This window comes from Rhincodon typus, chromosome 21, assembly GCF_021869965.1.
Source record: "Rhincodon typus isolate 14 chromosome 21, sRhiTyp1.1, whole genome shotgun sequence".
In the NCBI taxonomy this organism is placed as follows: domain Eukaryota; kingdom Metazoa; phylum Chordata; class Chondrichthyes; order Orectolobiformes; family Rhincodontidae; genus Rhincodon; species Rhincodon typus.
The window spans coordinates 45,101,700-45,118,278 of NC_063352.1; the positions used below are offsets into that span (position 1 = coordinate 45,101,700).

Sequence of the window (16,579 nt, forward strand, 5' to 3'; positions counted from 1 at the left end):
CACTTGGCCCATATCCTCCTAAACCTTTCCTATCCATGTATTTGTCCAAATGCCTTTTAAATGTTGTTAATGTACCTGCCTCAATCACTTCAGCTGACAGCTCATTGCATATGCGTACCACCCTAAATGTAAAACAGTTGTCCCTCAGGTTCCCATGTATTCTTTCCCCTCTTACGTTAAACTGATGCCCTCTAGTCCTTGATTCCCCAACCCTGGGAAAAAGATTGAATGCATTCACTCTATCCCGCCTCTCATAATCTTATATACTTCTATAAGATCCCCCCTCCGTCTCCTACGCTGTAAAGAAAAAAGTCCTAGCTTGTCCAACCTCTCCCTATAACTCAGTCCCTTGAGTCCTGGCAACATCCTTGTAAATTTCTTCTGCATTCTTTACACTTTAATAAAATCCTTCCTATAGCAAGATGACCAAAACGGAACATAATATTCCAAGTGCGGCCTCACCACCGTCCTGTACACTGCAACATAACTTCCCAACCTCTCTACTCAATGCCCTGACTGATGAAGGCCAGTGTGCCAAAAATGTCCTTCACTGCCCTGTCTACCTGTGACTCCACTTTCAGAGAACCGTGTGCCTGAACTCCAACGTCCCTCTGTTCCACTCCACTCCTTAAGGTCCTACCGTTCATCATGAAACTCCTACCTTGATTTGACTTTCCAAAATACAACACCTCACACTTATCTATATTAAACTCCACTCACCATTTCTCGGCCTACTTCCCGAGCTGATCAAGATTCTGCTGCAATTTCTGATAACCTTCCTCACTGTCCACAATACCGTCTGTTTTAGTCTCATCCGCAAACTTATTAATCATGCCTTGTACATTCTCATCCAAATCATTGATATAGAGAATGATCAGCAATGGGCCCAGCACCGACCCCTGACACATGCCACTAGTCACAGGCCTCCAGCCCGACAAGCATCCTTCCACTATTACTCTCTGCTTCCTACCATCAAGCCAATTGTGTATCAGCTCTCCCTGGATTCCATGCGATCTAATCTTCCAGAGCAGCCTACTATGTGGAATCTTATCAAAGGCCTTACTGAAATCCATACAGACTACATCTACCGCCCTGCCCTCATCAACCTTCCTGGTCACTTCATCAAAGAACTCTAATAAATTTGTCAGGCATGATCTCCCATGCATGAAGCCATGTTGACTATTCCTAATCAAACCCTGTCTTTCTAAATGCATGTATATCTTACTCCTCAGAATCTTCTCAAGTAACTTACCTACCACAGATGTTAATCTCACTGGTCTATAATTCCCAGGTTTTTTCTCTGCAACCCTTCTTGAATAAGGCACAACATTCACTACCCTCCAGTCTTCCAGCACCTCTGCAAATATATCAGCGAGGGCCCCCGCAATTTCTTCTCTAGCCTGCTGCAAGGTTCTTGGATATATCTGATCAGGCCAGGAGATTTATTCACCTTCATACATTCTAATACTTCCAATACCACCTCTACTGTGAGATGGGCAGTCCCCAAGATTAGCAGTTATTCATCTCCTAGGCTGACCTTTATCCATTCCTTTATATGGTCAAATGTATTTCTCTCTCTCTGGGCTCCATCCCCACCTACCATTTACTCCTTTTCCCTCCCCCTACCCTTTCTTTAGCATATATACCAAACTTTTCCCAGCTGCAGTCAGTTCTAAAGAAGGGTCACTGGACTCAAAATGTCAGTTCTACTTTTTCTCCACATATGCTGCCAGATCTGCTGAGTTTTTCCAGTAATTTCTGTTTTTGTTTCTGATTTCCAGCATCCGCAGTTCTTTTCTTTTTTGCTAGTTCACAGATCCACTTTTCTGCATGACCCTTGATTTCCTTACTGATTAAAAATCTGTCTCAGTTTTGAATACGGTTGATGTGCCAGTCTCAACAGCCCTCTGTGGTAAAGAATTCCACAGATTCACTAGCCTCTGAAAGAAGGAATTCTCTTCAACTCAAATTGGCAACCCTTTACTCTGATTTGGCGCCTGTGAGACTTCTGTTTAATATGAGGTCAACACATTTTGAAGTCAATGGGAACTCTGAGGGTACATTGCAGCATCTTCCAGATCAGCAACAGGGGCAGAACTCCAGCACCAACTGTCTTCTATACAGCCACCTACAGGTGGGTAGGTCAGCCATGGCATCAAGACCTTGGATCTGAAGGTCACACTCACATGCAATTAATCAACTGTCTCCCATTCTCAGTTATCTGCTAAGTGCAGTTGGATCCCAAGGGGAAAGTGTTTCACTCCAAGGAAGCAAAACTCTCTGTACAACACTCTGTGGGCAAAGGGTCAGTTTCCTCAAGCTCTCTGAGTAACTGTGCCTCAAGGTGTTTGCATACCTCTGCTACCTCTTTAATGAAGACCACAATCCAGAGCAAGAGGTAGGCAACAATTACAGGTGCTTTCAAGGTGACCACAGCACTCAATTTGGTTGTATTTGCATCTTTCCAGGGCTCAGTTGCTGTCAGGTAGGATGTTGTGATCTGCAACAGATTACTTCATCAGCTAGGCCACCGATGCCTTTTTATCTTGGCTTCCAACTATATTCATTTTGAGGTGGATGATGCTAGGCAACCCCAGAGGCCTGTCTGCTCTACTGTGTTTCCAGAAGGTCCAGAAAGTTATAGGCACACTCGTGGCAAGGAAATGCCATCAAATCAACTGGGTTTTTGTTTTGTTAATGGAAGTGATTCCAGTCTCTTAATGTGCAGCTGGTATGTGATGACTGCAACTGCGTGCATCAGATATCTGGGGAGCTACCATCACTTGCTCATCTTTTGGCTACCTCACATTCCCAAGGTCTTCTCTCAGTCATATAGCTTCAGTTTTCATTCCTGGAGGACGAAGGATTCCCAATCTAGACCTGGCTGGTGACCTCAGTGAAGCACCTGACTACAAAGGCACCAGGGAGGTAAAACCAGAGCGATCTTAAGATGAGGATCTCAACTGAGCAAGCCGTTGATATGAGCTAGAGTTGTGGGGCTGCAGTAATCTCTGATATCTGGCAGGACACAGTATTTATAGCTCTGTCAAGGTAAGGCCAAGCGCCGTGAAGTATAGGCAAGTTGAGGAGATCTCCCAATGCCAGCATCCCTCCTCTATCTTTCCCCTTGGGATCCATCTATACTGAGAATGGGAGACAGTTGTGAGTATGGCCTTCAGACCCAAGGTCTTGATGTCATTGGCTGACCATCCATGAGGTTGGCCACTGTCTCATAGCAGGTAGCCACCAACCCAGTAGGCTAGGAATCATGACATTGCACTTTTGCTGGAGATGTGTACTGTCTTTGGAAATGTTGACAGATGACTACACACTCTGTATTCCTGCTGCACATGTTGATGCATGATTTGTGAGGCTCTGCATCATTGACCTGTTGAGCAGAGCATGGAATCTCCTGTATCACTCTGACAAGGACTCTCCACTGCAGCCCTTGGCTTCTGTTTCTGTAGATATCACACCTTCAGCTGCCCAATGACTTTCTACAGATTATTAGCTGGTATGAGAAGCGTCTGTCTCTCTTCCTGTCTCTTGAGAGAGACTTCTTTTAGATGGTTCAAGATGGAATTTCTCATTGACTACGCGACTTCCCTTTCTTCTTGGATGGCCACTGTTACCAGGTGACCTTGCTAAAAGCCAAGCCACGTTCCATATATGGTATTGATATTCTGGAAAATAGTTCTTCCCCCATCTGTGATTCTTGGTTTTTGCTCTGGTCAGTGCCTTGCTTAATTTATATTCTCACAACCCATCATCAAGGAATCATTGTATTCTCTTGGATGAGAGTCTGTACATTGTCTGAGTCTCTCTCAATGTTATCCACTTCAAGTTTGCAGTCAGGTGATTTGGAGCTGCTGTGATTTTAGTTTCTTGTGACCAATTCCAATTAAATTAAGTCAATACAGTGTGGAGCTGGAGGAACACAGCAGGTCAGGCAGCGTCAGAGGAGCAGGAAAGTCGACATTTTGGGTCGGGACCCTTCATCAGTACTCCATACTGTATTGACTCTGACTCCAGCATTCACTGTTCTTGCTATCTCCAATTAAATTAGCATTGTTTTATCAGCTATTGTTTTTGAAATAATTTTTAGGAAAATCACTATCAGATCATAACTGCACAATTGTGCCAGTCAGTCAGAGAGTGGTGTGCAGGAGAACGCTAGGAAGGTGAGACAGCGATGGCTGCCAGCTTAGTATTGAAGGATATGCATTTTGTCAGATCTCCTTGAGATCATTGACATTTTCTGGCACTGAATCTGGTTCCTGGACATTGCAATCTGGCTACTGATCAACTCAGCAACTTCAAGCGAGGCTGTTTTGTGAAACTGACAGACTTCCTCTTACCGTTCTCACTGCCTGAACCAGCAGCTATGGTGAAGAGTCTAAGAACTGGGATGTGGTCTCCCATTCCCTATCATGCATTATTGCTTCCCCTCCTTCCCACTGTTGTTCTCTGACTGGTGTTGCCATTGAAAGTACCACCATGGTCCCTTTAACAAATCCTTATTTGCAGCGTTAGATGTGTAACCCTCCCCCCACCCCCGCCTCAATTAGCTTGGGAACTCGGAAGCAGAAGGTATTTAGTTTGCTCTGCAGAAGATCCAAGACTGGGCTTGCAAATCAGCGAATCTTGTTCCTGCCCCAGGTGCAAAGGTAGGAAGATTCAACCCACATATACTCACCCAATTGGAGAAAAAAAAAGGTTCAGGCATTTGATTAATTGTGTACCAGTTGCTGAACTGCATCTTTGAACAAAAGTAAATTTGGGTAATTTCATGATAATTAATTTAATTTTCCTTGGCTGCCTGCTGAGTGGAAGTATGTTTCAATTGCATTTTTTTTAATTAATAGGTTTTTTCTGATTATGAGTAATTGAAGCATGCTGTCTTGTTCTTGAGGGAATATTTTGTGAGATAAGATTTCTTTGACATGTGATTCCTTCAACCGTGGATTAGAAACAGGACTTTGAATTATGTAGATATTGTTCTCTTCCAGGAAATACCTGACTAAATCAGACTCTCTTTGCAATGTGTAATCTGTAACTTGTTGCCTGAAAGTGGTTTTTAGAGAGACTCTGGACCTATTTGTTATGCATACCCTGAAATCCAAGTACTTTGGAAGAGCTTCTTTATTGCTTCACACAGAACTTATTGCTCCATTCAATAACACCCCTAGCCTCCTCCAGGTTGGCTGTTCTTTAAAAATTACTTTGTGATGCATTTGGTAGTTGAACCCAGATATCCTGGTCTGGAAATGGGAGTTATCACCCCTTACACCTTAGTATTTATTTTAATCAACTGTTTAGATTATAGTAGAGCCAACGAACAAGAGAATAAATGATAGAATGCAAGTTATGATGAGGTTACACCGGACATTGATGAGGTCTTTTCTGGAGTACTGTGTCCAGTTCTGGTCACCCTGTTATAGGAAGGATATTAATAAGCTGGAGAGGGTTCAGAAGAGATTTACCAGGGTGTTTGCTGGGATTGGAGGGTTTGAGTTGGCAGGTTGGCCTTGAACTTGGATCTTCTGACATGACCACTGCTCCAGAAGACCCCCCCACCAAGTACATGTTAATAATTATTTTAATCAACCCATTTGGACCCACAATGACACACATTTGGATAGGTGGGACTTTAACCCAGACCTTCTGGCTCAGAAGGAAGAATACTACCACAACACCACTAGACTTTTCAGAACTCACTCTTACATTTCTTAATCAACCTGATCAGATATGTTATGAAACACCTTTGGTGAGACCAAGGCACCTTTACCAGAGGCAGGGACATTATATCTGTGTGTCTTAGTTATTTTAAGCAACCTCGAATCTAGGCCTCCTAGTCCACAGATTGGGATGCTATCACTGCACCACAAGAGCGCTTTTTTTTACTGAAGTGTAGAAAGTTTGTGAGTGATGGAGGGCCAGGGTAGGGGACTCACCAGATACATTATGACACATCTCCAGAACTAGTGGGACTTGAAACCAGACCTTCTGGCCAGAGGTAGTGACATTACCACTGCATCACAGTAGCCCTTCTTGTACACCATAGTTTAAAAAAAAGTCTTCTGATCAATCTGTTTAGAGATATTATAACAGACTTCTTGAGCAGGTGGGACTTGAATCTAGGCCTCCCGGTTCAGAAGTCAGGACACTACAACTGAGCCATAGGGGCCCAGCTCATATAGTTAACTAAATAATACACAACACTTATTTGCTTGTTACTTTTAACTGCTATGTATTTGAACTTCAGCAATTGATTTTGATACTAAGTAGGAACATGGCATTGGAATTCTTCAGACTTAACTAATCTATGAAACACCTTAAAAAGAAACATTTCTTTTAGAGTCATAGAGTCATTTAGCACAGAAACAGACCCTTCAGTCCAACCAGTCCATGCCAATCATAATCCCAAACTAAAGTAGTACCACCTGCCTGCGCTTGGCCTCTATCCCTTGAAACATTTCTTATTCATGCACTTAACTAAATGTCTTTTAAACATTGTAACTATCCACATCCAGCACTTCTTCTAGGAGTTCATTGCACACACAAACCACTGTCTATGTAAACAAAATTGCCCCTGATCTGTTTTTTAAATCTTTCTCCTCTCACTATGGGAATATGCCCCCTACTCTTGAAATCCCCTACCTCGGGAAAAAAAAATACGCTTGCTATTCACCTTATCTATACCCCTCATGATTTTATAAATCTCCATAAGGTCACCTCTCAATGTCCTCTCCTCCAGTTTAAAAAAAATGTCCCAGCCTATCCAGCCTCTCCTTATAACTCAAACCCTCCAATCCCAGCAAACACCCTGGTAAATCTCTTCTGAGCCCTCTCCAGCTTATTAATATCCTTCCTATAACAGGGTGACCAGAACTGGACACAGTACTCCAGAAAAGACCTCATCAATGTCCGGTGCAACCTCATCATAACTTGCATTCTATCATTTATTCTCTTGTTCGTTGGCTCTACTATAATGTTAACTTTCTGATATTTATGTACAAGATTACCCGAAACCCCGGACAATAATGTTTGATAAAAACCGAAAGAACTGCGGATGCTGTAAATCAGGAACAAAAACAAAGATGCTGGAAAGGCTCAGTAGAGGTGGCAGCATCTGTGAAGGAAAAAACAGAGTTAACATTTCAGGTTCGGTGACCCTTCCTCAGAATAATGTTTGATAATTTCTTACCATTTCAAATTGAAACTTTTTTATTATCCTTCCCACAAAAGTGAGTCGCATTTCACCATATTATATTCAACCTGCCAATCACACAATATAGACAGCAAAGTATCTGATAGGATGGGATATCGCAAACTCTGCTATACTCAGTACTTTCATGTTGCAATATTATAATATCCAGTCAGAAAACTGCCTTCCCTCAGGACAAAACTGCACTGGGTCTCGAAATGTGAACTGGGTAGGGAGCAGATTTTGAAATGTCACTGAGTTAGTTTAGAAATTTTTGCTGCAAATGGACATTTCTCCACGTTATATTCCATCTGCAAATTGCTTGCACATTCAGTGAACCTGTCCATATCTGTTTACAGCCTCTTTGGTCGTCCCCGCAGCTTTCTTTCCCACCCAATGTGGGTCTTGTCAGTGAACCTGGAGACTTTACATAGAAACATAGAAGGTAGGAGCAGGAGTGGGCCATTTAGCCCCTCAAGCCTGCCCAGCTATTCACTGTCATCAAGGCTGATCATCGAGCTCAATTCCTAAATCTCACCCTCCTCCCATATCCCTTGATTCCTTTAGACACAAAATCGAAATCTAGGTCGTGCATGAGGAAGAGAGGTATAAAGATTGTGTATGAGAGAGTCTTCTTGATCACCTTGTCAATCTGTCTGACTGCCTTTTGGGACCTATAGACATGTAGTCCAAGATACCCTTGTCCTTTCTCACTTTAAAATGGTTTAATATTTTGTATACTTCCTTGCCTCGTTTGTCCTCCCCAAAAACATTAATTCACATTTCTCTGGATTGAATTCTGTTTTAGATTTTCCTACAAGTCTGATTTCTCCACTCCACCCCTTCAATTTGATGTAGTCCAATTCCAGACTTTCAAATTGAAAACACATGGAGAACATTGTTAAATTTAAACAAAACAATTCTTTTCATGTCACCACCTTTATAACAGTTAATATTTTAAACTAGGGCGACAGCAAACTCAATCAACAAATAGCCTTCCTGCTCCTCTGATGCTGCTTGGCCTGCTGTGTTCATCCAGCTCTACGCCTTGTTATCTCAGATTCTCCAGCATCTGCAGTTCCTACTGTCTCTCAATCAACAAATACTTGCTTTTTTTTTATTTACAAACTACTTTATACAACTAGAAAAGAACTTACATTTATAACTTACCTTTTACACCTTTGGATGTGCAAAGCTGATTACTTTTGATTTTTGAAGTGTGTTCACTATTGTTCTGTGGGCAGACATAATCAATAGCTTACAGCAAGGTTCCACAAACAACTGTCTTGATATTGGTCAAGAAATAAATGTTTCAGAACATTGGATAAATGGCCCTACTCCTCTTTGAATAACACCAGAGAATCTTTTATACCTACCTAAATAGTTAAAGCCCCATCTGCCCAATCTGAATGGCACCCCTTTCAATAATACAATCCTCCCTCAGAACTGCATTGAAGTGTCAGCCTGGACACCAAGAAACAAACATTATAGTAAAACAGAAGTGGATGTGAACAGCTCTTCTCTAGTTTCCAGATTTGCAATAATCCAACAAAAGAACGTTTTTGTTTTCTAGATGCAAAGAAAATTTATAAATGTGCCAAATCTGACATGATACCATAATTTTCCATCTTTAACATATGCAACTTTGATTTTTTTGATAGACTCAACAGAGTAATAGAACATCAGGCAGCACATTGATGAAGGACATAATTTATGTCACACTGGAAATTTTGTCGAACTGGGGCAATGTTGACAAAGTTGGCCTAACAGAAGTGCAATTTTTTGACCTAAAACATCAGAAGATTTTTGTTTCTCCTCATGATGTTGATGTCAGAAATGCTCACAGTCCTGGGAACTTGAATCGTTTAGTGAATGGAAAGACAAAGGTAAGTGAAATGGATCTATAAAGGAAAAGGTATTCCTTTTGTTTTCTAATTGTATAATATAAACAAGTTGTCTTTGATTCCAACGATACAAATAACTGCTCTGTTGAAAAGTTAAAATAAATGCTAAATTAGATTTTCCTGGTTAAAATGAATTGCTTTCCCATTTCCAAATTGAATTTCATATTAACAACCCTTATATTAAATAAAAAGTGAGATGAAAAACACTTTAAATAACTGGCTGCTTCACATCTATCAGATAATGGAATGCCAGCCTCCACAAGAAATTGGTTCAGTCCTCCTGTCTTATGGAGTCTTGTGGCTTTCAGTGTATTTGGTTTTTCAGTAAGTGTAATGGAATGCTTTCCACTGGTCTGGATGGATGCGGTGAAACAACACTGAAGAAGCTCAACACCTTTCAGGTGAGAGCCACCTGCTGGATTGGAACTCTATCCACCACCTTCAACATTCACTGCCTTCACCATGAATATATGTGGCTGCAGCACTGGATGCAGTACTTTAAGACTCTTTGACAGCACTTTCCAAATATGTGACCTATAACATCTAGAACCACAACAGCAGGAGGTGAATGGGAACACCACCACTTCCAAGCCACACACCACCCTGGTTTGGGAGTACATTGCCATTTTTCTGCTTTCACTGGATCAAAATCCTGGAACTCCCTCCTTAACAGTACTGTGGGTGACTGTACACTGCATGGACAGCAGTAGTTCAAACAGGCTGCTCACCACCACCACCACTACCACACAGGAAAGTAGGGATGGGCAATTAATGCTGGCCTAGCAAGTGATACCAATGTCGTACAAATGAATAAATTAAAAAATCAAAACAAAATGAGAAGCATCCTCCTATGCTGTCAATAAAATATTTCCAATTCAGGAGGACTGGCAGTACATGATCTTTTTATACATTATTCATGCATACTGTATAAACATTTTAAAAATTCTATTCAATGCTCTTAATTAGTATGCTTCTTATTTATGCTTTGTAATGTCCTTCACCACTTTAATGGTGATCCGCCCAAGAGCAGGTCCTCTGTTCATTTCTCCATGTCTCATGTTCTTTCCTATGTAGCTGCTCATATCACAGTATCACTACAGTATGGGAGCAAGGCTTTCAGCCCAACAAGTCCACGCCAACTGTCCGAAGAGCATCCTGCCCAGACCACACCCCCTACCCTATCCCTGTAACCCTGAATTTCTCATGGCTAATCCACCTAGATGCTACGGGCAATTTAACACGGCCAGTCCATCTCACCTGCACATCTTTGGACTGTGGGTGGAAACCAGAGCACCCAGAGGAAACCCGCACAGACATGGGGAGTATATGCAGACTTCACACAGACAGTCACCTGAGGGTGGAGTTGAACCCAAGTCCCTGGCCTTGTGAGGCAGCAGTGCTAACCATAGAGCCAATGTGCTGACCCAATATCCTCCCATTTTAAATTTCAATGAGCAATATAACTGGGGCAGAGGTGGTTTTTCATTGCCTTCCTCATATGTGCTTAAAAGAAACACTGTCTCTCCTCCTGACTGATCTTCCATTTGCAAAGCCATTGTCCCTGGAGCTTCTAGATTTTCCATCATCACAACCAAAGTGTTATGGTCCTGGCATTGGTCAAGGCTTATAATCCTAAGCATAGGGCTTTTGTTTGGATGACAAAAATGAGGTCTTAAATGAGCCTTTCACATTAATCTATCACCTATTAACAGTAAAATATAGTGCAGTGTCTTAAACTTTAATGATTCTAAATCCCATTTTAAGATGCAAGAGAGAGAAAAAGTTCGAAGAGATGCCATCACTCTTGAAAGCCTACATTTAACTTGTTTTGAAGCTGCCCACACCCAAGAAGGAGATATTAGCTGAGGGATTAAAAGCTTAGCCCAACAGACACATTCAAATAAAGGTGTCCAAAGGATGAGAGAGCTGTTTTTCTTTAAAATTTTCTAAAGTTTTGGTCAGAAGTAATAAGACATAAATCGATTTACAATAATAGGAAATATGTTTGATAACGTACTATGTTTCAGTTGTCTTCCACAAATATTAACTTATTCTGAGTAATGTGTAATGCAGACTAAACTTTAGCAATATTCAAATTATGAGGTAAAATCATAGAATTAAGATGTTCATTTTTATGACAGCAATGTATCATTGAAGTAATTGCCTGTTGACAATCTGCAGTGGTTTCTGCACTTCCTAATTTCTTTGTTTTCATTTAATTATATTGATAGTTTAAAAAATCTGTTCGTCCCTCTGTGACAGTTAAGAAAAGCTTAACCTGATGATGTTATTAAGATCTAACCTTTCCTCTTTCCACAGACTACAAAGGAACGTCACATGTGGACATGCCCTTTCCGCCCACCAGTTCAATTATATTTTGTTGTGCGTAGCCCAATCAAATCGTGTGACTTCGGTATTTCTAAGATCAAAATTTGGAATTATAATAGAAGCCTTAATGTAAGTTGCTTTTGTGTTTTCCTACTTCTGTGCAGATTATTACAAGGTATGTCTTAGAAAGTAAACTTTTTTAAGATTTACTAATTAAGCAAAATATATGGGTTTTCCTAAAAGTGAGTGAAAATATCAAGTGTTTGTTTGGGTAGGTGGACAAATCCTGTAATCGTTAAAACATGTATCTGGCACTGTGTAATGAAATAATGAGAATTTTGACACTTGTTTGCCTTACATTGGAATAGATAATAGGAAATCTCATAATGCATTGAAGTTCAGCCTATTGACAGAATACGTAAATGAGTAGAATGTAGAACACCAGGGGATTAACATAGTGGATTATTAAGCTTATCCTTACTTTACTTACACTCCACCAATAATAGCAATAGAATATGATATTGCTTATCCTGAACCAAGGAACCCGTGCGCAGCATAACATGTAAAGCTTATTGGTGTCTTTCTGCTATGTTGAAAGACAAATGTTAAGAGTCTACAAAAGACATTTAAGCAGTTAAGTTAAATAATTGCGGTATGTACTGTAGATTAGAACACAGTCTAAATCCAACAGTGTTATTTCTGCAACCTGCTTTTGTTACTTATTAGCATATTTAAGTTTCTGTTTTTAAAATCAACTATGAAAAGAATTGAACATTTCCTTACTGCCATTTTCTGTGGCTTTAAGAAGTTAGAAGTTAGTAGGCGCAGGAGTGAATTATGCTTTTCTTAAAAAAAAATTTAGGTATCATTTTTATCTCTAAACACTAAAAATTCAATTCTTAAAAGTAACTGAAAAAATATTAAATGCTCAACTTAAGTTATATTACAGTTCATTTGTTACCACCAATGAAATCAGTACAAATTCTGATTCGTAATAAACAAGATCTCAAATCAAATTTGTGATTTCCAAAGTTTTCTAGGAATGTATGTAAATATTTGAATACGTAAGCAATGCTGTGAATTCCTGATGTTCATGAGAATCAGAGTACGAACAGTTGTAGGCAGAGAACTAGGAGCATGTCAGCCAACCTGTCCTGTCTAAATTTAGAAAAGAGTCAAATTCTCAACTATACCTAAAGTGTTTGTTATAGTGAAGAAGTTATTTTATTTTAAGTTTTCAATTGTTTTCAGAAATTGTAAATAAAGAAATCAGATAAAATGTGGCTTTTCTTCATGAGAATATTGTAGCCATTATAATTTGAAGGTTACGGCATGATATTAAATTAGGATGGGACAATATGATTGTAGTGCTTTAAGTAATGAAGAATAGCAACAACTGGCTAGGAGCAGATCGTTTCCAGCAGTGAACCAGTCAAGAACGGGGGAATTGTGCGTGCAATGCTAAATGTAAGACATTTTAAAAAGAGGGTGAAAATTCTTTATACACTTTGATGCCCTGAATTCAGAATTGGTTTGAATAGGTGTGTAAGAGAAAAGGGGATACTGGAACAAGGGAGCAGTATGTTATTCAAACTATTTGTTTGAATGCATGATAAACACCAACAGGATTGAAAGAGCTAAATGGCCTGTTTTCTAGCTGTGTTGTATTTCAACAAATCACATTAAAATGCATTCTACATTTTTTTTATTTAATGCATTTATAATATTGCAAAATTTGCTTTCATTGTCTAAATTCCTTCTTTAGGAGCTTGATGTTGGGGCAAAGGATGTAAGGATTTATGTGGACAGTAATCTGGTATATGAAGAAAAGCTTGAAAAAGGCTGTGGAAACCAAGTGTTCGATTACAGTACAACCATTGACTTGAGAACCAACAAAAGCAAAGCTTCACTTGATACTTCCAGTGGGAGTGATATGGAAGAACAAACTGAAGAAATGGTGAGCTCAGAAAGAGGCCCAAGCATTGAGCCTCCAGAACAAGCAACTTCCTTATTCTTTCGAAATTCAGGTTTAAAGGAGAGAAACACAATTGATGCTTTCAGTGGGAGTGATACAGATGATCAAGCTAATGTAACTGAGAGCTCAAAAGCAAGCCTTAATATTGGTTCTCCACATCAAGCAAGGTCCTCATTCTTTTTAAATTCTCACTTAGAAAATAAGAAAACTACATTAATTGATTTGAATGATTCACCAAAGAGCAGAATTTCTGCCTTGGAGGAAGACATAACGTTAACAGCCTCAGTTTCACTGGAGGCATCGCTCCTGAGAGTAAATATTTCAGAAACCAATAAGGAAGAAGAAATTTATTCTGATGAAGAACCAGTTATGAAAGACCAGCTGGAGAAAATAACTGGAAAGAAAATAACAGAAATGCCATCAGCTTCAAAAGTACCATCGTGGCTAAAATCACCAGAGAAAGAAAAACCCAAGCAAAGTAAATGGAAAAAGCCTCCATGGCTCAGTGATGAGAAACTCGTAGATGTAAAAGTTGACAACAACTCAGCTAAAACTAGTGAGGCAAATTGTAATTGGCCAGATCTATCTGACCCTGTCAGTAGTTACAAAAACTCAATTGGTGGAACTGACAAGATTTTAAAATGTAATAAGAAGAAGTTAGTCAACTCTTCTGAAAAGGGCAAAGTACTTACTGACAAGAATTATTTAGATTTCCTGGATGACTTCAGTGAAAGTGAGTGTTATATGCCCTCATCACAGGATGAGGAGAATCAAAGAACTGACTTTCCTGTAAGTGGAAGGAGAAGCTCTGTGAAAAGTGCCAGAAATAAAGAACTTTTTAATATTAATGAAACTGAAGGACTTCTTAAAATAGGTACAGTGGTTTTATCATCTGTCATTTCTAATTTTTTTCTTAAAATTCATTTAAAACCTATTATGCTGCAGTTTAATGAGCTTTAAAGTAAAATGGATGTACATTTTTTAAAATTATTAAATAGAATGGATCAAGATTTTTTGTGTCTATGTTACTAGATGTGGAGGCTTCCAAAATCTAGTGTTTTTAAGACTCATAGCATTGGCCAAGATATATTAAGTACTATCTGAACAGATTCAACCAATAGTAATCCCCTTTAATATTACCACTTATCTGTCTGCAATTTTTGCAGCTAAGAATCTAGGGCTGACCTGTCCCAAATGCATCCATCAGAGCAAACCAGGGAGTAATTCATTCAGCACATGAGTAGTATTTCCCCTTTTTCATGACACCTGCTGCTGGAATTTTTGGAATTGAACGTCCCAAATGCACTTTTACAGCAGCTGAGGAACGATAAGTGAGGGGATGAGGTGGCACATGGGTAAGTGAGTGGGTAGGAGTTACGGTGCCAGGTGGGTGGGGGGTATAGGGTGCTTAGAGTAGCTCAGGTGGTTCAGACCGGGCAGGGCGTATTTGGACCAGCAGGATTGGGCATATCTCAGTTGTGTTGGACTGGTGGTAAGGGAAGAAGTTTGAACCCAGTCAGGTTGACCTGGAACAGGTTCAGGTCCAGAGGTATTATGGATTGGGAAAGTGTGGTTGGGGGACACAGGTAAATTGGACATTCAGTTCAATAGTTATCCAGAAGTTGAGTAGGTTTTTGTTTGTCGAACTTTTTCCAGAGTAATTATTAACTTTAAGCTAGTCAGAATCTCTGAATTCACTGACTTTAATGGACTGTTACGCAGGGTTCCAAACACAGGGGATTTTCCCATCAGAGAATTTTATTTCCTGGGCAATTTCTACAGAGTCAGCTATGCCAGGATTTCACTGGTACCAACACACAACTTTAGCCTGTACTGCTCCAACGATTTTCTGATCATTGGAATATCTGTGCCTGTGTGTATATTTTGAATTGACATGACCTTACATTGTACAGTCAGGTACATTACTTCAGTGATCAAAGACTTCAATTTCATGCTGTAAAATATTGTTTAAGTAACAAGATGGAATGTCTATAGTTCTTTATGTGCTGGGTCAAACATTAATTCTGCTGATGTCAGGCATTATTTATTCACTGCCATTAGATAGTCATATCTGTGTACTTCAAAGCAGCACAGTTAACTTTACAATCCTCTATTTTATGTAAAATATTGCACTCGGTGAGTGTGTAAGCGTCTAAGTTATCCTTTACTCCCCATTTATGTTCAGTTTTAATATCTCATCTCCCCTTTCCCTCCTGTTCTCAAATTTTCAATGATTATTAGCAAGCATCTCCCAGTCTTTCAATGCTGCCACTCTTCAAGGAGAATTTCAGAGTATATTTGTAGCATTTTCTTTTCCCTTTTCTGGAAAGCTGACAATTTGAGAGTTGAGAAAGCAGGACCTCGCAGGTAAGATACCTTTTGCCCATTCGGAGTGTATCCAGTCCAGGGTCTAGGCCTGAAATGTCAGCCTTCCTGCTCCTATGATGCTGCTTGGCCTGCTGTGTTCATCCAGCTCTACACCTTGTTGTCTCAGATTCTCCAGCATCTGCATTGAACTTCCTTTTTGTTACTTCCCCCAGGTCTTGCTTAAAAAATGTTTTATTTGAGTCCTCCTGGTTCTGACAGAAGTCATCTACATTTTTTGAAGAAGGGTCTAGGCCTGAAACGTCAGCCTTCCTGCTCCTCTGATGCTGCTTGGCGTGCTGTGTTCATCCAGCTCTACACCTTGTTATCTCAGATTGTCCAGCATTTGCAGTTCCTACTATCTCATCTACATTAACTCTGTTTATCTTTCCATACACGCTGTTGGACTTGCTGAGGATTTCCAGATTTTTTTTTTAATGTTGGATCTCCTACGGCCACAGTATTTTGCTGTTGTATTGGTGTTGTTGACCATTTGAGTTGCAAAGTGGACTAATAAGAACAGAAACCATTCTGTGTAATTCATCTTTTATGTTGTCTTTTTCAGATAATCAGAGAACTACTTCAAAGACTTCAGGGTCTTCAAGACCCAAGTGGCAAAATGAACAGGATGACACACTGATGGAATCATGGGATTCTTTATTAAAGTTTAACAGATCACAGCGAGGTCGGATAGCCAACATGGATTTTGAGGGAGACATTTTTGATGAGTTTTTGCAAGAGCAACGAATTGGAAGAGAAATAGGATTGAAATCCTTGCATCAGGAATCAATGCATGAAGTT

At 39.9% G+C, this 16,579-nt stretch overlaps 1 protein-coding gene across 1 annotated transcript in view; it reads left to right on the forward strand.

Annotated features, from left to right (window-relative positions):
- LOC125485691 (protein KATNIP homolog) overlaps positions 1–16,579 on the forward strand; it is a 55,596-nt gene that overhangs the window by 34,658 nt on the left and 4,359 nt on the right. Inside the window, exons 12-15 of the mRNA XM_048609758.1 lie at positions 8,869–9,093; positions 11,431–11,568; positions 13,205–14,288; positions 16,344–16,576. Of these exons, the coding sequence (XP_048465715.1) occupies positions 8,869–9,093; positions 11,431–11,568; positions 13,205–14,288; positions 16,344–16,576 (1,680 nt within the window). The remainder of the gene's footprint in view (positions 1–8,868; positions 9,094–11,430; positions 11,569–13,204; positions 14,289–16,343; positions 16,577–16,579) is intronic.